The 23,570-nt window shown below is 27.9% G+C and overlaps 1 protein-coding gene across 3 annotated transcripts in view; it reads left to right on the forward strand.

The window, feature by feature from the left end:
* Positions 1–22,785, forward strand: part of LOC107455118 (complexin) — a 281,189-nt gene extending 258,404 nt beyond the window's left edge. For all 3 annotated transcript variants that reach the window (XM_087155800.1, XM_043041065.3, XM_043041064.3), the window contains exons 3-5: positions 6,862–7,031; positions 16,504–16,624; positions 19,928–22,785. In XM_087155800.1, the coding sequence (XP_087011926.1) occupies positions 6,862–7,031; positions 16,504–16,624; positions 19,928–20,001 (365 nt within the window). In that variant the 3' untranslated portion in view covers positions 20,002–22,785. The remainder of the gene's footprint in view (positions 1–6,861; positions 7,032–16,503; positions 16,625–19,927) is intronic.
* Positions 22,786–23,570: the final 785 nt, after the last annotated feature.

Genomic DNA, 23,570 nt, shown 5'->3' on the forward strand with positions numbered 1-23,570 from the left:
TTCTAATTGGTGAGATAAAATTCCGGTTGTTTAACCGTATTAGGTGAGCTCAGTCAATAAACAGTTTTTCTCAAACTTAACAGTTTGATTACCATTTTATTTATGGTAATTTGACTGTTTTGATTAAATATGGTAAAATAACCATTCAATAAATTGTTATTTAACCATTTTTTCCGAGAAATTTCTAACAGTGTGATCTTTAAGAGATTTAAATTTATTTTAGTTAACAGGCATAAAAATGACTTTGAAACAAAAACGGGAGAGGATCTTTAAGAGATTTAAATTCATTTTAGTTAACAGGCATAAAAATGACTTTGAAACGAAAATGGGTGAGGATCTTCAAGATATTTAAATTTATTTTAGTTAACAGGCATAAAAATGACTTTGAAACGAAAACGAGAGAGGATCTTTAAGAGATTTAAATTTATTTTAGTTAACAGGCATAAAAGCGACTTTGAAACAAAAACGGGTGAGGATATTTAAGAGATTTAAATTTATTTTAGTTAACAGGCATAAAAATGACTCTGAAACAAAAACGGGAGAGGATATTAGCAATTTTATAACAAACGGGAGAAAAAAACGATAAAGTAACAAGTACTCTGTAAGAATTAGAAGATGCTGGTTTGAGTCAAGCGAGTTTAGCAAGAGCTAAACTAGCTAAAGGAGCGTTAAATCCACAATTGGCAGTAATCAAGTGGAGGAAGTTAAGCTCTTAGTTAAAAGAAGAAAGCCAGAACAATGGTTCAGAGCGAAGAAAACAAAAGTATGAAATGCTTAAATTTTCTTACAGTTTGGGCGATTAGAGTTAAAACGAAAGAGCAAATAGACGGCGAAATGCTTAGAATAAAGGGAAGTGGAAAAATTCGATAATTTGATTTAATCGATAATTTCCTCTCCGCTATATATTTGAGAGATAATTAAATATTTTGTGATTACCTCAACTTATTAGCTTTTATGACGTATGTATTCGCTCATAAGAAGTCTTACAAACAATTATACTTTTTGCAAACGAAAAGAGAAAAAAGTGGTAGCCATATGTGGTTAATCAAGTGGAGGAAGTTAAGCTCTTAGTTAAAAGAAGAAAGCCAGAACAATGGTTCAGAGCGAAGAAAACAAAAGTATGAAATGCTTAAATTTTCTTACAGTTTGGGCGATTAGAGTTAAAACGAAAGAGCAAATAGACGGCGAAATGCTTAGAATAAAGGGAAGTGGAAAAATTCGATAATTTGATTTAATCGATAATTTCCTCTCCGCTATATATTTGAGAGATAATTAAATATTTTGTGATTACCTCAACTTATTAGCTTTTATGACGTATGTATTCGCTCATAAGAAGTCTTACAAACAATTATACTTTTCGCAAACGAAAAGAGAAAAAAGTGGTAGCCATATGTGGTTTGTTTTCGATGAAAAAAAAATGAAATATTCTATTTACAAGTTCTTCTCTGTCTTTTCGAGATAAGAAGTAAAACAGTAAGAGTGACATATAACAGTATTACTGTTGTTTCAAGTCACTAATGGTAAATTATCCTACATACATTATATTTAGTAAGTTTCTGAAAATATATATTTATTACAGAGCAAACAAAATTTCATATTATTTTAGGGAAACTATTATTTGCTTGAAATACGCCTGTTATATATGTATTATTCATCTATTTTTCCCGAAAAAAAACGGCAAAAAGTCATAATATTTCTTGGAATCTCAATAGAATTCAACATACAACATCACTGTAATCTCAAGAGACTGTAAATCTGAAGACAAGAAATACAGTCATTCTCGTAAATATAATTCTGACAGAATTCTGAGAAACGGAATTCATAGGGGACAGCTTATATTCCATCATCAAAAAATAAGCTACTTAAAGTTTACTTTATTTTTATTAAGTGGAAGCTGCGAGTACTAAGTATTTTAAAGAAGTTTTCTTAGAAATCAAATACTAATTTTCTAACTTAAAAAAGGGTTTAGGGTCGTGCATTTTAATGAGTCAATGGAGTTCAGGTTTACTGTTTCCTTGAAGAAAGATTTTCTAAGATATTGTAAGAAGCGGTGGGATTTTATTTTTTTTTGTAATATTATTATTTGAGCGACTTAAGTATGTTAGTAAAAGGAGTTAAAAAATATTTTTTCTTTTAAAACTTTACTCTGTTTTAAGTTAAAAGCATTTTCGTTTCAATATTTAATGAGTTAAGTGTAAAACGGTTCTAAATGGCATTTTTTAAAAACAAAATGAGATTTCTCGAAGAAGGACCTTATTTTCATCTTATTTAAATATCGCTACTGTACCTTGGACCATATTTACCATAGACCAGTCTAAATATTTGAGCCATCTAACATATAAATGATACATTCAATACTTGTAATTGTTGTTGCTGTGCCTTGAACCAATTTTAACCTTTCCACAAGGTACAACATAATGTTATGTCAAGGACCAGTTTTTATTGTTTTAGTTTTTCTTGGAACCGTAGGACAGAATTTGCTAACCAAGAAAACTATATTAATAAACAAAAGTATGACGATTTCACAAAAACGTTTTAAATGTTTTGATTTATCCTATTCTACATGAAAATATGAAATTGGTATTAAAATTGGTAAAAGGTACAATACTCGCTTCTAAGTCATTAACTTATTTTGGCAAGTCCTCAAATTTCGCAGACTTCAGAGGATGAACGCACTTATGACAACTTACGTATGTACTATTAGACTACTACAACGTACTTATGTACTATTAGAATTTTCATCCTAAACCTGTGGTAAAATAGCCGGCAACAGTCCATCCATTGAATTACCCGTAAAGTTTAGGGTAGAGAGCATTTTTTACAGTTACAATTTTGAAACCGTTTACAACAAGTTTGGTTTAAGGACCATGAATATAAAACTATACTGTTTTTTAACCATTTACAACTAACATGGCTTCAGAACTTTAAAAAAAAGTTTAACTAGACATTTGAGATAGTTTAGCAGCTTTATACAACTGTCACATATGCATGAATGAGAGTATCATATTCCAATTGTCCAGGGTCACAAATTGGGGAGTGCAGGACGTTGGAAGCTCTTTATGTGTTGAAGGGAATGGAAGAAATATTGTGGTGTCAACGCTGGGATTCGAACTCCCGTCCCATGAGACTGACAAAATAGCCATCTCGACTATAATTAGTACCCATCAGCTGAGAACTAAGTGGCTTCATTAGATGGGTCTAGTTAGTGCAATAAAATTCTGGTTGTTTAACAACATTAAGTGAAAGCAGTTAATAAACTGTTTTTCTCACAGTTACTATCTTATTTATGATTATTTGACGGTTTTGTGTGAATGAAAATGACAAACTGTTATTTAACCATTTTATCAAAGAAATTTCTAGCAGTGTTTGGTGTCTTCGGAATTGAAAAAGATTCCAAATGCAATTGGCAATAAACAGCTGACTCATAACCTTAGAAAGCTTCTCTTTTGGCAGGAAATTAAAACGCCGATAGTAGTAGTAGTATGTTAATAAGTAGAATACAATGAGAAAATTGCTTTGAATAAGTGGGGAAAATTAATAAATTTGTTTTCAATAAACAGGCAATACTAAATATGTTTTGAATAAGTGAGCGAAAACGTCCCCCGCTTAAATAAATGACTTTTGAAATGATGCTTAACTTCAAGTCGTTTATTTATTTTTCCCCTTTAGCTATTATTAGTGGATGCGTCTCAGTTGTTTTCAATAAATTTTGAAAAATACTATCTAGAAATGATTAATTTGCATAAAAGTGGTATAATAATAAATAAAATAAAAAAGATATTATTTTTATGGAGAACTACGGAAAAAGAACTTTAGTAATTAAATTCAAAGAAATATTTGCTAAAAATAAACTTTAAAACACAAAACCCTTGATGCATAAATGGATTTAAAAGATAAAGTTATTTTTAAAGAAGAAAATCAAATAACATCAAAAGCCTTTGATTTTTTGAAGAAAAGAATAAAAATAATCAAATGGGAATTTCATCAGAACAGTAAAAGAAATGAACTTTTCTTTACTTTTGAGATGTTTCATTTCATTCTGATAAAATTGATTAGTTTTCATTATTGCGCATAATGTAATTTGGTTAAATATGTAAATAAGCATTATGTATGATAATTTCCGTGTATAACTGATTAAATCATAGATAAGACAAATCTCATTTTAATAGAAAACAACCAAATGAAATATATATTTTTTTTTGTTACATTCAGGTTGAACAATTTATTTAATTACCTCTAGTGAAAGAATCTTTCTTCAAAAATCATTTTGCGTTTATATTTTTCTCTCAAAAGTAATCTAGTGTACTGTTAGAAACTTCTCGAAAAAAATGGTTAATAACAATTTATTTAATTTCTATTTTACCATATTCAAACAAGGCACTCAAATAACCATAAATAAAATGGCATTCAAATTGTGTGCATTCTGTGAGAGAAACCGTTTATTAACTACTTTAATACGGTTAAACGACCAGAATTTTATCACACCAACTAGGGCCACCTCTTGAAGCCAGCAAGCTATTTGCAAATGGGTACATATTATAGCCGAGGGGAGTAACCTGCTAATCTCATGACCGGCAGATTGTGGATTTGAGTCCCAGCATTGACACCGCAATGTTTGCACCTTCATTCCCTTCAACACAAAGCTCCCAGTGTCCTGCACTCCCTAATTTTTGACCCTGGACTATTAGAATACGATACTCTCATTCACGTATAGATGGTAGCTCAATCATAAAGCTTACAAACTATCTCCAATGTCCAGTTAAATTTCCGTTTTACGGTTTTAAGAACCATGCTGTTGTAAAAGGGTAGAAACCGTATATTTTTGAATTCATGATTTTTTAACCATACTAGTTGTAAATGGTTTCATAAACGCAAAGGAAAAAAATGTTCTTTAGCGCAAACTTTACGGTTAATTGAATGGATAAACTGTTGCCGGTTATTTTACCAAAATTTTATAATAAAAACTCTAACAGTATGGAATATTCAAAATTCATTCCGAATTGGTTTTTGTTGGTAATATTTTGTTTACATTGTACCTTTCTCCCGTTTTCAAAATAGTGTCATTAAAATAAAGGAACTTACAATTTTAAAAAAAATTGTTTTCTTTCAATTTATGCTATATGTAACTTATTTCGATTAATATTATCATTAGTATAAAAGCGTTAAAAATACTGTTCCACAAAAAATATTGAAATTTCTGTTCAGCATTATAATAATTATCATCATTAAATATTTGTAACACAAACTTCAGTTCATGTTGAATCTTAATGCAGCAACTAAGAAAATGGACCAGATTGCATTCGATTGCATTGGACTGTATTGGTATATGTCTTTCAGTTTGGTGTTTCATTTTGCAGTGTCGTTCAGTTGTTTCATTGATTGTTTACTTTTTTTCATTCCGTGAGGGGGGGCTGGAATTCAGATAGTTAGATAATATAACAACCGAAGCATTGAAAAAAATACTTATAACGTAAATTAAGAAATTATGGAACTCCAATAGTCATTGCCATGAAGTTTAATGCTCTACGATTTCGGGGTCAACAGAATGATTGTTGCAATGTGGTCAACATTAAGCGTAAGCCATTTTTACTTCCAAAACAAGCTGCAATGTAAGAAATTTCCAGATCAAATTACGGTAAAAAAGTACCTGCACTCAGGTTGCCGGTACTTTTTATCGTAAAATCTATTTTTCCGAAGCATGTGACAGAACAAAAAATCTGATATATCGTAATTTCTACAGTAATAATTACCGTAAAATCACTATATCACTCTAATTAAATAAATATTTCTGTAAAAATTTCTGTACAATAATTTACGGTAAAAATACATTTTGCGGTTAAAAGGATTGTATAGATGATGCCCCCAAAGAGCTTATACCGTAATTTGATCCAATTTCTTACAGTTTACCAAAATTTTTTGCAGTGTTTTTTACAAAATTTTTTAAAGTAATCTGGTGGTCCTCGCTGGGGGGTCCTTAAACCACCACTGGTAATCGAACTTTGTCAATAATAATGATAGCTTAATGTTTAATTTGAAGAATTCAAATAAAGTATGATTTTTAATGAAATTTAAATTATTTAAAAATTTAAAATGTTGTTAAAACTGTTAGTGAAGGCCCATAAATAAAAATATTTTTCATAAATACAAAAAAAAGTATTCATGAATTATTTTTTTTTAATAGTTTATCGAATAATTCTTCCTTTTTGCCTTTCCCCTTGATAAAATGTCTGCATGAGCCCTTGTGCAGATGTAATTATTCCCCCATTTCTGCCAAGTCATTTTTGATCTGATTTCTTTAATTTGCTGGCATAAAAAAATTTAACGCGGCTTATTTAATTAAGAACATATTTTTCAAAAAAATCGAGGATCTGTTGTGAAGTACAAAAATTGAAAAAAAAGCAAGAAAAAAATTTTATAAATACAGAATAAAAATATTTATGAATAATTTTTTTAAATAGTCCATTTTATTGAGTACTTCTTTTTTCCTTTTTTGCTCTTCCCCTTAAGAAAATGTCTGCAGGAGCCTTTGTGCAGTTGTAATTATTCCCCAATTCCTCCAAGTCATTTTAAATCCGATTTTTTTCAATTTGAAGGGAATTAAAAAAATTTAAAACCACTTATTTAATTAAGAACATATTTTTTTAAAAAATCGAGGATCTGTTGTGAATTACAAAAATTGAAAGAAAAAAAAACAAGAAAAAATTTAAATTGTGAATTACAGAAGAAAGAGAGATAAAACAGGAAAAAAGTGGTGTCTAGTCCAAACTCCCCATTTCTTAATTTTATTTTAAAATAATTAGCATATTATTTTATTAATATATTTTACTTCAAAAAATAATTAATCTATCATTTTATTTAAAGGTCAAATGAGTTCAGCCGCTGAAAATGAAACTCCAGAAGATAAGGAAGCAGCTGCTGAGTTAGAGCAAGAACGCTTAGAAGCTCTTCGAGAAGCTGAAGAACGGAGAAAAGAAAAGCATAAACGAATGGAAGAAGAAAGAGAGAAAATGCGCCAAGCGATTCGTGATAAAGTGAGTTAATAATTCAAGATATGCAATCGACTAGATTTTTTTTTCTGAGCCCATTATGCTCGATAGTTGATATTTTGTTAACGGTAATACATACTCATCTTCCGCATTTATAAATATTATTAGTAATTTCCGCGTAACGGAAAATGCGTCGTTTATGATTCATTAATCCTCTTTCGAACTATCAAATAAAAATAAAATTATTAAAAGGGTAAAAAAGCGTATTTAATGGAATATTTTATTGTAATTATTGTATTTTGTACGTTGCTCCATATTGAATAGTTCGCAGTGCCTCTAATTAATGAAACATAATCAGTTAAGAGTTGAAACTTAAAACAATTCTTCCACAATCATTAGCTTAGAACATTATTTTAAACAAGTGATTAATTTAATTTTTTTCAAACCAAAAGTTTATAATAATTAATAAAAAAAAACTTATTTTCTGTGCATGAGTGAAGAGAAAATGATCAAATGCAAGCAATTAAATACTTAAGTTCTAAAAAAAACTCTGTTTATAAGCAGAAGTAAGTATATAATTTCAATCATTAGTAATTTAATAATCATTTATTTTGTCTGTTTTATCATTTTTGTTAGATTTGTTTAATTTTAATTGTCGGAAAAACATATTTTTTGGTATTTCAATGCAACGAAATATGATTCGAGATTAAGAAAAAGAATACCATCAAATGCAAACGATTAGTATAAGTTCGCAAAGAAAACTTTATTTACCATTTTAAATTCATAATTAATATCAAAGTTGAAAATTTTTTTTTCATTCCATTGAATGCATTGTAGTAAACTGTTTTAAAAATAATTTCCTCATTATAATAAAGGAAAAATATATGAACTGGGATTAAATGGAATAATTTCAATCAATTATATCATTTTGGAAGAAAAGATATGGAAATGCATTTTTATTTTCTTTGTCTTAAATATGATCATGAAGCCTGATACTATAGAAAGCTCAATTAATTATTTAAATGAGCAAATAATGAAGCTAAATCATTTCGAAACATTCATAATATTCTACAAAGAATAAAACCCGGTTTTTTTTCTCGGCCTTTGCATTTGTTAATAATATAAATTACATAATTAAATCTTAAACCTTGTAAAGGCCCCAATTGAAATCATTCAAGTCTCTTTTCTTACTCAATTGACATGAAATGTGTGCATTTTCTTTTAACGATGAGCTCACCATAACAACGATTTTATCTGCTATTGTAAATTGTCGTTAAAACGGATTTTTATGTGTTTATTCATGTTGCAGTGACAACAAAAATGTGAATATATTGGATGAAATTATGTATCTTCAGTCAATGTATATTGCGTATCATTAGCATTTCAATTCACGAAGCAGGTAAAAACAATCGCTCGACTTACCAGGTTTACAGTTGTTAAGAATATAAATTACATAATTAAATCTTAAACATTGTAAAGGCCCAATTGAAATCATCCAAGCCTCTTATCTTACTCAATCAACATGAAATGTGTGCTTTTTCTTATAACGACAAGCTCGCTACAACTACGATTTCATCTATTATTGTAAATTGTCGTTAAAACGTATTTTTACATGCTTATTCATGTTACAGTGACAACACAAATATAAATATACTGGATGAAATTATGTATCTTCAGCCAATGTATATTGCGTATCATTATCATTTCAATTCACAAAGCAGGTAAAAATGATCGCTCGACTAGCCAGATTTTATACCAGGCTTTAATAGAATTCACTAGGGAAGTAATCGGCTTTAAAACAAAATTAATAAAACAAAATCAACACTCGTGATAAATAAGCAACTTCAGCTAATTAGTGCAAAAATAATGAGTCAGCTTAATTTAAGTACTTAATCACATCGCGTAACTCAGTGAGACAAGGCGATGAATGTTTCTGCCTGGTTTGGACTTTTATTTCAAGTAATTCATTTTATTTCGTTGAGTTAGCATTAAGAATGAAGGCAGCGATATTTTTAGTACCAGAAATGAGGTACAAATTTACAACTAGTTTTGCTGTTTTACAAAATGTATGAAAATAAGTTCTCTAGAATGTTGGCGGAAACTGCAACGATTTGTAGATTCAGTTTAAAGGGTTATATTCAATTTAAAAGGTTATATTAAAGAACATTAAACCAGTTCCAAATTAAACTTAATAGAACAAAAGCGGATAGAAATTAAATGCTTTAAAATTATTTAATAAAATATATATATATATAAAAGAATTGTTCAATGCATAATTTGCATCGAGCTAAGCTTTTGTTTTATCTAATTTTTATTAAGAAGGTGATGAACAATAACACTTAAAGACAGGAACTTCCTTTATTTGAACAAACAGCCGAACAAAAATTTCAATTCCGACAAAATGAAACTTTGATTTTTTTTTTCGTGAAAAATATTATTTATTTTCCTTTACCCGAGGAAAAAATTTATTTTTTTAGATTTTTCAACTTTTTTCAAACATCAAATATTTAAGTACTTCGTGAATTTCAGATTTTTCTTAATGTTTCTCTTTGTAAAATATTTTTTTCGGGATTTATTGGGAGATATAGATTAGAGTACATTGAAGGCTTATTGAGAAACAATTTATGCACCTTTAAAAAAAAATGGCTGTGAAAATTTTTCTTTTAGAGAAATAACGATACAAACAATTCTAAGAAAAAAAAAATACAAATCATGTTCTACATTCATTTAATATGACTGTTTAAAGTTGAATGGATAGTATCTGAACTATGAAACTATCCACTATAATATTTGCTATTATTTTTCTATTATTTTTCCCATTTTGTTTTTCTTATTCCTTATTACTGTTTCGCAAAATGGTTTTGATACATTGTTTCCTGTAGTATTTTTGAAATAAAACTTTGCTCCGGAAGTTTAACAGATTTGTTTATCAGTTTCAAAAAATATTTTTCCCCATTATCAATCTAAGTGTCATTTATTAAATATATATATTAATAAAGGAGAAAAATCAGTCAAGTTTACTACCAAACTAACATGAATTTTTTAAAGTATTGAAAGAAAAACCGTGTCCATTGCTCGCTACCAGCGCCATCTGTTATTTGCGCTTTAAACTATCACGGATTTTCATTGATAATAACTCAAACATTTTAACTTCATAAAACAAGTTATTATTCTATTAATAAATTTTTCCCGAACTATTTACATACCTTGCGTTAATATTCAAAAACTGTAAGATTCATTATTGGAGCTTTTGATTACTAACAAATTAAAGAAATTTAAAAATGTCGATGATAGTTAATTAGTTATTGTGTCTTGGAGTTTTGAAAAGTATTTGTGTAAATGTATGAATGAACATTAGTCAAAAAAATTTATAAATCTGAAAATTTAAACAGTTCCGATAAGCCAGACTGATGCTCTATAGTGATTGCAGGAAACAATTCGTAATATATATATATATACAATATACACAATATATATATATATATATATATATATATATATATTGTGTATATTGTATATAATATATATTGTATTGAATATATATATATATATATATATATATATATGGTGTTTCGTAATTACCACCTTTAATACTTATTATTTCAACCCTTGGAGAAAACTAGAAAACTAAAACAAAAAAATAACACCTGAGGAGTTGCAGAATAATTAAAAGAGGGGAAAAAAAGCGTTATCAAAATCTAACGAATCCGTATTAATTGACGCGTGATTAAAAAAAAACTCTAAAAAATTAAAAATTTATTTTCTCTTAGCATAAACACAAATTTACGACTCACAATGTACAAAATGCAAAAAAAAGTGAACGCCGTGAATAATTTTCTTTCTAATGATCGAATTTTCATTTACTAAGACTGAATAATAATGCTTCGAATGCCAACCTTAAAATAAGCTAATAAATTAGAGAACGAAATCAAGTTAAGTTACGAAATAGGACGCACAAACGTATTTACTCTGAAGAAAAAAACAATATATATATATATATATATATATATATATATATATATATATATATATGGTGTGTCGTAATTACCACCCTTAATACATATTATTACAACCCTTGGAAACAACCCTTACTTACTCTGAAGAAAAAACAAATCTTTCTTCGAAGAATTTTGATTTTTAATCCTCAAACTAGAAGTGTAACCGTAATCGGAAAAATATGATCACAAAAGTTTAGGCAGCTGAGTGATCGAAAGGTCATTTTATACGTTCGCAAGCTCAAATAAGTAGCATTTTTAAATTTTTATTTGCCAAGAATTATAAGCATATCCAAATTTTGGATTATGTTGTTTAAAATGAGTTGAATTAAATTGGTGCTAAAATTTGTGTACCTTACTATTCAAAATTATTTTGGTCATTATGAAATAAAATAATAAATAATTACAAAAAAAAAAATTTTTACATGGCATTATCATTTGATAAATAAGTTTTAAATTTGTGTGCAGCATACACTGTTTGAAATATTTTGGGAAAAAATGGTAAAATAACAATTTATTTAATTGTTATTTTACCACATTCAAACAAAGCAGTCAAATAACCATAAATAAGACGTCTTTCAAACTCTCAACTGTGAGAAAAACCGTTTATTACTACTTTTACCTAAAAAGGTTGAACGACCAGAATTTTATTGCCCCAACAAGACCCACCTAATGAAGCCACTTAGCTCCGTGAAGCGAGGTACGTACTACAACTGAGAGGGCTAATCTGCGAATCTCATGACCGACAGAACGGGGGTTCGAATCTCAGCGTTGACATCGCAATAGCTCCTCCCTTCCTTTCGAAACGTGAAGAGTTTCAAGTGTCTTGCACTTCCCGATTTGTGCCCCTGGAATATAAGAATACAATACTTTGATTCATGCATAGATGGCAGCACTATAAAGCTGCTTAACACAAAAAAGTCTAGTATTTCCCATCTCTTACGATAGGTGAAACAACCAGATTAACTAATTTAACCACATTCCACAGTTCATTTGATAAAATACAACTCAATCACAACCTAAACTGCAATGCCCAGCTAAATTTCTTTTTCGCGGTTTCGAAACCATACTAGTTGTAAATGGCTTCAAAATCGTGAATGTAAAAAAAAATATTCTTTATCGTAAATGTTGCGGTTTATTGAAAGAACAGACTACTGTCTGTTATATTAAAATAATTTTAAGATGAAAATTCTAACAGTGTATTAATTTGGCACAGATGAATAAGTCAGGGTTTGAAAATTCTCAAATATGAACTTAAGTGCTGTGCAGCTTATGATGAGATATTGTTATGGTAATTCGATTTTGTTTTGTGCTGAACTATGACAAGTTAAGAAACATTATGATATAGAAAGTTTTTTTTTCTAACGTAATACATAAATTTTATAATTAAGTTTTTTGATTTATTAAAAATACTTATATATTTTTACACCAATTTTTGAAGGTTAATATATCCATTTTTCCACAAGTCCATTAAAAAAATTCTTACATATCAAAATTCAACGATTAAATCACTTAAAATCTTTAACTGCTCAACAATTTCTTCAGTGAATTCATTTTCAAAATATCAACCGAACTAATGCAACATATTTGTTTGGTACAGATCAATAAGTCAATGTCTAAAAATTCTCAAACGTGAACTCTAATGCTTTACAACTTATGATGAGACAGTGTTAAGGTAATCGGATTTTGACTTGTGCTGAACTACGGCAAGTTAAATAACGCATATATTTCCTCACGAAAATTAAATTAACTGAATTGATTTTCTCTAATGAGTGACGAATTTTGTCGATCCAGACTAATTGTTTATATCGTTTTATATTATTTAATGGTTGGCTCGCATTCAGTCTTTAATGGTTGCATTCAGTCTTTCTCCCCTTCTTTGGATGCAATTAAAACGCAGAAAATTTAGCTCAGGCTGATCAATTTATAAGCGAAGCACCTAATTTTTATTTAATTATTTTATTAAGTGCATCACTGTTTCCCTAAATTTCGTAAAATATTAGATTTATTTCTTAAAAATCTTATTAATATCTTAATGGAAAGGCTTTTGTTTAATTTATAATTTATGCAAGGCAGAAAGGAATTAATCAAATTTTTGAAAAATACAGATTTCGCATATTTAAATTTTATTTTGTGTAAATTAAACGACGCAATTAGATAAATTTTTTATCTCTTACTAAATACTAAGCATTTTATGAACAATTTAAGTTTTTTTTTTCTTTTTAATTTGCTTTGTGTAATAGTATCATTTAACTGACCTTTTTTTCTATCTCTGTTTATCGTAAACATTTTGCCATTTTCCACCTCTGTTTATAGTAAAGATCTTTCCTCCTTTTTATCCCTTCATGTTAATTCTAATCATCCAAAATTTTTGAAAATTTCTGCATTCCATAATTACGTTAAGCCTTTACTCTGACTCTTCTTTTTAAACACCGAACTTAACTTCCTCCGCTCTCTTGCCGTTAACCGTGGATAACTTTACTACAGTTGATTCTGCTTTTTGCTAAACTCACTGGACCCAATCTCTTTTCTTCTGATCCTTACAGAGAACTTATTACTTTACATTTTTTTTTCTCCCGTTTGTTGTAAAATTGCTAAAATCCTCTCCCATTTTGGTTTTAAAATCATTCACAGGTCTGTAAGTAAAATTTAATTCAAGTCTCTTAAAGATCTCTATAGTTTTGATAAGGGGGCATTTTCCACATTCTTGTCACTGCGACCATGGATGCATCGAACAAACTAGTCGAGCTTTAAAATTTAAATTTAAGGAATATGATAAATATGTCCGATATCAAGAAATCATCAATTGCTGTATATTGTTAGAATCTTAGACATAAATTCAATTTCTACAATGCCAAAATAATTCTCCCCTATCACGTCAGCTCATCTTGATACCCGGGAATTTTTTTTTTCATATGAATGCAAATTCCTTTGTTAATGACATTAGTTCTTCACCACCTCTCCATAGCGTGTGAAAATGCATTTTACGCTGATTTACCCCTCGCAGCTTGTTGTGTTTTTTCTTGTTCTGTGTCTCATATTTTTTCTCTCTCGGCTTCTGTGGTTTTTCTAGTTTTGTTTCTCATCTTTATTTTTCCATTTTTCGTTGGCAACTTTGTATTTTGTATTTCAAATCACTTTTGTTTCTTCTCATTACCGTCTGGCAAGTTTTGAAAATGAGTGCCTATTATTGAGCACTTGAAACAAATCGACTGTTATTTCCATTTTGCATATTTTTGAAGCAAATTACGTGTTTTTATAGTAATAATTTTTAGCAAGTTAATAAATTAATACTTAGTCATAGTTTAAACTGGAAAATATACTGCTCAGTATACATTAGATAAGGTGCAAAATTCAACTTAAAAAACGTAATATGGTACATTAGAAGAGTTAAATAATTGTAGAGAACTATTTACATGTATAATATTTCTATATCCTTGGTTTAAAGGCATTTACTTGTAATATTTATGTATTATCCTCTTTTATACTCTACTACTCTTTTATACTCTACTCCTCTTTTATATTATTATTTCAAATTGAAGACTTATAAGTAAAATCAGTATTTCTTGATTGTAAAATAAGTCCTTTTATTACGTTACGTCTCATGATGAAGCAAAACTTTAATCTGAACTATTCACCATTTTATAATTATTTAACAATAAATAAGTTATATTTAGCTTCATTATAAGCTAAATTCATTTTGTATATTTTTGAAGCAAATGAAGGATTTTTATAGTAATAATTTTTAACTGGTTAATAAATTAATACTTACTCATAGTTTAAACTGGAAAATATGCTGATGAGTATACATTAGATAAGGTGTAAAATTCAACTTAAAAAACGTAACATGACACATTAGAAAATTTAAATAATTGTAGAGAATTATTTACATGTATAATATTTCTATATCCTTGGTTTAAAGGCATTTACTTGTAATATTTATGTATCATTTTTAATTCTCTACTACTAAGTTTTTGATTATTATTTCAAATTTAAGACTTATAAGTAAAATCAGTATTTCTTGATTGTAAAACAAGTCCTTTTATTACGCTAGGTTTTATGATAAAGCAAAACTTTGATCTAAACTTTTCACCATTTTATAATTATTTAACAATAAATAAGTTATATTTAGCTTCATTATAAGCTGTATAAAATTAAAGTATGCTGTATTAAAGTATGAAATTATAATAATGAGTATAAATTATAATAATGTAAAACATTATTATAAGGAAAAAAAATTCTAGAAAAATTACCGAAATGTATAGTAATGACATTTCTGGTAAAAAAAAAAATTCTAAAAATAAAAAATAAAAACAAAATTTAGGTTAATAAAATTAAAATATACAGTACTTACACCATTCATTCAGTAATTTTCCGTTCATATGGTAAAGGTTTACCAGAAATTATGGTTTTCAAAATTATAGTTTTTTTATTACTACACATTTAGTAAAATATACAAGACTGAAAAGTAAATTTGACTGAATAAATGGTTTTTACGCCATGTTCTAAGGTATCATGATAAAATAGCCGAATTTTACCACATTTACCAAATTTTATCACGTATTATAAAATGATATTTTATTGTTAAATATACCAAAGCCATTACCAAAGTGTTGAGTTTTTTGGTGTGCCCATAAAGCCAGAAACATGGTATATTTTATTATATTTTGATCATTTTTACCATATTTTTTCTCAGTGTAGGAATAGACTTTTCGGACTAGTACTAAATAGTTGCTTTTAAGGAAAAACATTATACGAGTAACTAAAAAAATATAAATTTAAAAAACAAAACCATGGATGAAGTTGCATTAGTAAGTGAGTAAAATGATTTTGCTTCAATTTTATCCAAACAGAATCGGGAATTAAAGCTTCAAAACTAAATCTGTGTTTTGACAATTAAACATTTTTGGATCTTTCAGTTGAATAGTTTTATATTTGAATTTAGCATTCTGTTTATTGTAAGAAACAAAAAATAATTGCAGCAATTCTGAGTAGCTATGGGAGCTACAGAGTCCCCTACACTGAAAAAAAAATTCAGTATTAAATTACGATAAAATGTACCAACACTTAGGTTGAGAGTACTTTTTACCATGAAGTTTTACGGAGCAAACTATCTGATATACCGTAATTTTTGCAGTAAAAGCACTGAATACTGTAATTAATTATATATTACGGCAAAAATCACGGTATAAAATTTTACGGTAAAAATGGATTTTACGTATGCTGCACTCTGTGTACCAGTGCTTTTCACCAGGATTTTATGCAGTGAATCATAATATATTGGCTAGTATAAATATTAACTCTATTTGAAAAAATTTAATTTTTTCGAAATTTAATTTCCCCTCCAGCCTGACACCAAAGAACAAAGAATCAATATTTTCCGACCATTTTAGAGAATCTGAATATAAAGACGGATTTTGAAACTTTAAAAAATAATATAAAAATTGTTTTATAGCACTGTTAAAGCAAATAAAAATATTTTAATTCGAACTGTTGATTGACAATTATTTTTCTTTACTTAGTACGGTATAAAGAAAAAAGAAGAAGTGGAAGAGGAAGATTACATGCCTGAAAGTAACAGCTTGAACAGAAAAAAGAAAACACCGGCTGAAATAGAAGCTGAAGATCTTGATGATTTTACAAGTAACAAACTGGTCATATTCATTATTTAACAAACACGATTTCATAAATGTTATTTTATTATTAATTTACAATTATAAAAAGTCCTCAGTTTAATAACAACCAGCATTTATAATGTATTTACCATCACCAATATATTCACCATTCTCATACGAATACATATAAAGCTCAAACGAAAAGAAATTAATTATAACTATCAATTAATTAAAATTAGCTTGTAACAGCGCAATTGGTTAAAAAGAAAACGCGTTCTATAACTTATCGCATTTTAAAAGTACCTAATTTTAATTGGATTCTCACTTGTAATACCAAAATATATTATCTGAAATACAATAACAGAATGAAGACAGATAAATTTTTCACGGTCTATTATTTATTTCCTATCATTTGCACTTAGACTGCTGCCTATTACAATTATTTTAGCCTTCGACGCACTGCAGTCTGACTGACAGACAAACAACAGTTGTTTTACTTTAGTCTATATTCATATAATAAAAAAGAGAGTTTTTTTATTTCTATAAATGATTGGATATTTCCATAGAATTCTTCTCGGGCTGTTATGAATTCCCAGTAATATCAATGTCTCATACAGCCCAGCATTTAAATATATTGCGCGTTATTAAGTAATCAATTTACAAACAGAAACAAAGCACTATGTTCCATTATGCTGTGCAGTATCACTTTTTAATATTTATGTAAAACGCGCTTATTGTTGTCACGATTCACAAAAGTGTAATAATAAGAAAAATTGCGCAATTATGAAGTTAAATTTTTATCAATAGACTGTGTTTTCAAGATAATACGTGCATAGAAAATTTTCAAGAATATCTAATCATTACAAACATTGAAAATCTTTTATAAATTCCTAAACTCAAAACTATTCCGGAATTAAAAACATTCTCACGCATAAGTAATATAATAATTTGTTATTTTTACTGATAATTAATGATGTTTTAATTTTAAATTGAGTTTATATTATTATAGCAGGCTAGTAAATCGAGGATATTTTTGTATTCTTTATAATGATTCGGTAGAATTAGATTTTTTTCGCATTTATATCAGCTTGCTACACCTAATATTTTTCAACTTCCATTTTTAAAGGTTTTAAAAATGCATATTTGCAAAAAAATTATCCTGCAGAAAAAGAAGCGGATGATCACCCAGTCATTAACTGTCGAAAAACATTTTTTAAAGAAAAATCTCCGTTATTATTATTATTATTATTATTAATCACCCAGTCTTTAACTGTTGAAGAACATTTTTTAAAGAAAAATCTCCTTCGTTATTATTATTATTATTTTATGTTTGCATTTTTTGTTATTTTTATTTTTTTCTGTGCTACAAACCCACATGAATAGCTTCAACAACCTTTCCATCGCACTCAATTAATTTTGGTTCATTAACAAAAAAAAAGTTAAGGCAATGATAAATTTAACGAAAGGCGAGTTAGAAGTTCAACTTTGTAAGAGGACGAAGAATGCCATAAAAATCATAACCATCCTTTGTAACCTCACAAATAATGAAACGAAACTCATAATTTCATTTTTCTACAATTTAACAAGCCTTAAACAAAAATTAATGATGCTTTTAAATCAAGCCTGTTATTTTATATCCAAATCAGACCCTTAATATATTTAATCAAGCTATTTTGTAATTAAATTCAACAAAAAACATATGTCACTTTACGGAGTGACACTCAATAGGAAACGTCATGTAAAACTTAGCTTCCATTCCATTATTGGAACGCTTTAGTGGTGCCGTTGGTGACGTCGTAAAGTGACGTAGGACTAACAATGTCTATTCACCTTGCTCTACTAAAGAAATCTGTTATCTTCGAAGATTTGTGTGGTTTTGTTATAGAAAAATGTCTATCAATATGTTTTTTGCAGTAGCATATGGACAAGTTTAGGCAGTATTGATATCAGAGATTTTTGATATTGCAGAAATTGTTTTACCGTGTAATAGACATAGATATCAGTTCCTACCTTGTGGTAAAGCATCATCAAAATTTACTTGATTACTTTGAGTATACGGAAAAGTTCTGACAATATTGCTGTCAGAAATTTTTTTCCTTGTAACAGGCAAAGAAATTAGCTCCTACCTTGTAGTAAGACATCATAAAAATTTCTTGATTTCTTCGAGTAAGCAAAAAAGATCTAGCAATATTTCTGTCAGATATTTTTAATATTGCAGAATTTTTTCACTGTGTAATAGCCATAGAAATCAGTTCCTACCTTGTGGTAAAGCATCATCAAACTTTGATTCCCTTGAATATACGACAAAGTTCTGGCAATTTTGCTGTCAGAGATTTTTAATATTGCAGAATTTTTTTACTGCGTAATAAGCATAGAAATCAGTTCCCACCTTGTGGTAAAGATTCATCGAAATTTTCTTGATTTCTTTGAGTATACAGAAAAGTTTTGGCAATATGGTTGTCAGAGATTTTAAATATAGCAACAAAAAAAAATTACTTAAAATAGTCATGGAAATCAATTACTACCTTGTGGTAAAACATTATAAAGACTTTTATTTTTCTTGTGTATACGGAAATGATGTGTCATTTTTGCTACCAGAGATTTTTAACATTGCAGAATTGTTTTTACTGTGTAATAGGCATAGAAATCAGTTCTAACCTCACTGCAAAAAATAGATGCTGAAATATCAAGAAACTTTCTTTGTTTTGACAAAACTGCTTCCTGGTATATGCTCCGAGCTTAAATTTTATCAAAGTGACGAACTAACTACAGTCACTTCTTCGAGGAAACGAATTTCGTCAAAATTAAAGAAATATTTAGTTATTCTATTTCCTCCCCCCTCCAAAAAAAAGAAGAAGAAAAAACTCGCAGGATCTAATATATTTAACTTTTCTACTAATCACATTTTCGTAGGTACCAAATAGGTGGATCAATGCCACCCTAACAACACAAGAAGAATTGAGAAATATATTACTTCCAAGCCCGAAGCGGGATTCGAACCCGGGATCATATATCACGTGTTTTCGATACGAAATAATTCTTAAAATTTAAGAAAGGATTGCTGAATCGTCGAAATTGATAGTTATATTTCTAAGATGGTTAAGCATCATCAAAACTTTCTTGATTTCCTCGGGGCATTCAAATCTTTTAATATGCAAACTTGCTTTTTCTGAGAGTGCTTGTGGTAAAGCTTTCTTGATTTCCTTGAGGCATTCAAATCTTCTAATATGCAAACTTACTTTTTTGAGTACTTGTGGTAAAGCATCATCAAAACTTTCTTGATTTCCTTGAGGCATTCAAATCTTCTAATATGCAAACTTACTTTTTTCAGGGTGGAAAAACACCATTGAAGCGCAATTGGGAGAGCTGAGGCAAACATTGGAAAGTAAATGTGTAATTCAATGATGGGAGCAACGAATCAAAGTGCCCATTTTTCTTTTCTAGTGTTCACTTGGCTAGTCTCAATGCATTCAGCTTTTGGAAGAAGATTATTTTTTTATATGTTAGCTCAACAATCTTCTCTTCACAGGCTGAACTGTTGGAAGAAAAAGAAGATTCTGTGTATTCATTTGCTGTACGATGTTTGGTATATCGACTGCTACAAAGTCTGAAAGCTTTATGTTGTGAACTATTTCCTTAATGGTGCTGCTCATTATTAATCAATCTCCTTTAGATATTCAAGACCTTGTTATTTTTTACAGCTTTTTTTTTTAAAAAAAATCTACTTCAGACGCCAGAAAGACTTTTCAACATTATTTATTGTGTCAAAATACTAATCTTTATACTTGATCAATACTTGAGCTTTTTGTATTTAAGTAAATATCTATATTCATATTCGAATTTAAATTGAGAGATTCTTATACAGGCAAAATTTTGTTAGAACATGTACGTTTGAGGAATTTTATTCATACATTTGATATAAATTTTAAAAATTTTCCCGACATCAAAATTTGCTAAGTATTTTTCTATTTAATCATACTTTTGACTAAAAACAATATTTTATATTAAAAAGGTGAGAGTAATTTTTAAGAAAATGTTTACGCTATTATTCGTATTTATTCACAAAACACAATATGGCCACTTTTAAAAAATATCTTTATTTTTCAAACAATAATCAAAAGACGTTTCTAAACTAAATTTTCTGATCAATTTCAATTATTGCCCATCATTAAAACCTATTTTTGTACCTGCGTTTTGTAGTTAGAAAGGTGAATCTAACATATCATTATACTTTGCGATACTAATATTTTATACAGTAAATTTCGGAATAAAGCATTAACGCTTATCAAAATAGCTGAATGTATTGACACTACATTTTAAATGCGTTGAAATAGAAAACTTGCCATTGTGATTTCAATCAAATAAGCACTTCATCACTTGTATGACATGATTTTGACAACTCTAACTGTATCTGTGTTTAAATCACTAAACGTTGTGTCATTCACAGTATGTATTTAGGTGGCAAAGTTTCAACGAATATTATTAAGAGTACTCAAATTAATGTATTTAAATATCAATCAGACTAAACCAAAAATTTTGCTTTCTTTTTTTTAATTGTAAAACATTTCGCAAATAGGGCCTCTGAGTTTGCTTATAAATTCGTTTAACTTATAAAGATTTCTTTTTTTTTTTTTTAGATTTCAAGTTCTTTCATTTAAAGTTTCAACGAACATTGTTTAGAGTACTCAAACTAATGTAGTTCATTATTAATCAGACTGAACCGAAATATTTGCTTTAATCTGTTTATTTTGCAACATTTTTCAAATTAGGTCCTGAGATTGATTATAAAATCGTTTAACTTATAAAGGTTTTGTTCCCTTTTTTTTAAGTTTTTTTTATCTAAAGTTTCAACAAATATTGCTAAGAGTACTTAAATTAATGTATTTAAATATTAATCTGGCTAAACAAAATTTATTTGCTTTCACCAGTTTATTGTAAAACATTTTGCAAATTAGGTCCCTGAGTTTGTTTATTAATTCGTTTAATTTAAGTTTTTTTTTTTTCTTTTTTTTTTTTAGATTTCCAGACTTTATTTATCTAAAGTTTCAACGAATATTGTTAAGAGTACTTAAATTAATTTAGTTAACGATTAATGTAGTTAAGTCTTAATCAGTATAAATCAAATATATTTGCTTTCACCAGTTTATTGTGAAGCATTTTGCAAATTAGGTCCCTGAGTTTGTTTATAAATGCGTTTAACTTATAAGTTTTTTTTTTTTTTAGATTGCAAAATTCTTTTTATCGGAAATTTCAACGAATATTGTTAAGGGTACTTAAATTTATGTAGTTAAATATTAATCAAGCTAAACCAAATGTATTTGTTTTCACCTGTTTGTTGTAAATCATTTTGCAAATTAGGTTTCTGAGTTTGTTGATAAATTCGCTTAACTTATAAAGGTTATTTTATTTTTGGATATCAAAAAGTTACATGAATTTCGTTTCACAAAGATTTAGTCTAGAATTTATTTATAAAATCGTTAGTTCCCAACGATCATTTCGCTCTCGATTAGTTCCTTTACAAACAGGAAAATACAATACGGTTTAATCAGTTTCTTTGGTTTCAACTTTCTTTTAATTCAAAATTATTAAATAGTCGTTCATAAAATATGACAAGCTTTAAAAAAAAGGATGGAAATATATTTCCTTATTTAACTTAAAAATCCAATGCACCCATCAAGATAAAAATAACTAATTCCTTAAACTCCTTGAAACTTACTCGAAATCAAAATACTTGAATAATTTTCTGAAATGAAAAAATATTAAATAAAATCACTAAATATAACACGATTTACTTTTAATTGAACTCAAATTATTCTTAAGATGATTATAAAAAATTCATATTTGATTTCAAAACATTCAAGCATATCCTCAAAGCATTATTAATTTAATTCAAATGAAATCAATAAATTTTTTTAACATTTAAACTCACACAAAAAGCAGTTTTATTCTGAAACAAAATTATTTAAAGTTATTTTTTTTAAATATAAAAGCATGCAAACATTCGAGGCAAACAAAAACATTGTATGCAAAACTTTAATAAGATAATTAAAACTGTACAACGCGGGATTAACGCAGCAAATAATAACAGCTAATTTTATCAACATCAAATAAATACTGCCAACAATTTGTGTTATTTCTCTCCCTCAAATTAATTAACAAAAACCATTTATATTGCAAAGAAAATAAAAATCAGAATTTTGTAAACAACATACTTGAACACATGAATAATTTTAAATACTTAATTAAGTTATAGGTTACACCTTCTCGTTATTCTATGCCTATAATTTTTATCTAATTCTTTCTTAAACAAACTGACTACGTTTATAATTTTTTTACAGCTTAACAGTTATAATCAATTAATAATTGCAAACAATATGTATGAAAACAATCACAGTTTCAAATAATAATATTTTTTATAATATATTTAAGCAAATAAATTAGAACATTATATATATATATATATATATATATATATATATATATATATATATATATATATATATATATATATATATATATATATATATATATATATATATATATATATATATATATATATATATATATATATATATATATATATATATATATATATATATATATATTAAGAAACATTTTCAAATATGAAGTAATGTATTTCTACTCTAAGTAAAGTATATTCAGGGCCGCAAATTAATAATTAGGAAAGGATAGCGATATCAAAACCTGGCGAATTATTAACAACAAAACTAGTATAGAAACATCAAAACCTATTAGGTTGACAGAAGAAACTGAGATAAGGTGAAGAAAATTATTAGTTTCATCCAGCAATCTAACTGATTTTGATGTTTGTAAGCTTTCCTACCTCAATAATGATTTGGTAGGTTTTGACATCGCTTTAATTTTTCCTCGCTTAAATATTCATTTACGATCCCTTATGCGTATTCATTTTTTTAAGGATTTTAATAATGCATATTAAAGATAGTGATTACAAA

The sequence above is a fragment of the Parasteatoda tepidariorum genome, chromosome 12, assembly GCF_982258835.1.
Source record: "Parasteatoda tepidariorum strain Cologne lab strain chromosome 12, Ptep-v5.0, whole genome shotgun sequence".
In the NCBI taxonomy this organism is placed as follows: domain Eukaryota; kingdom Metazoa; phylum Arthropoda; class Arachnida; order Araneae; family Theridiidae; genus Parasteatoda; species Parasteatoda tepidariorum.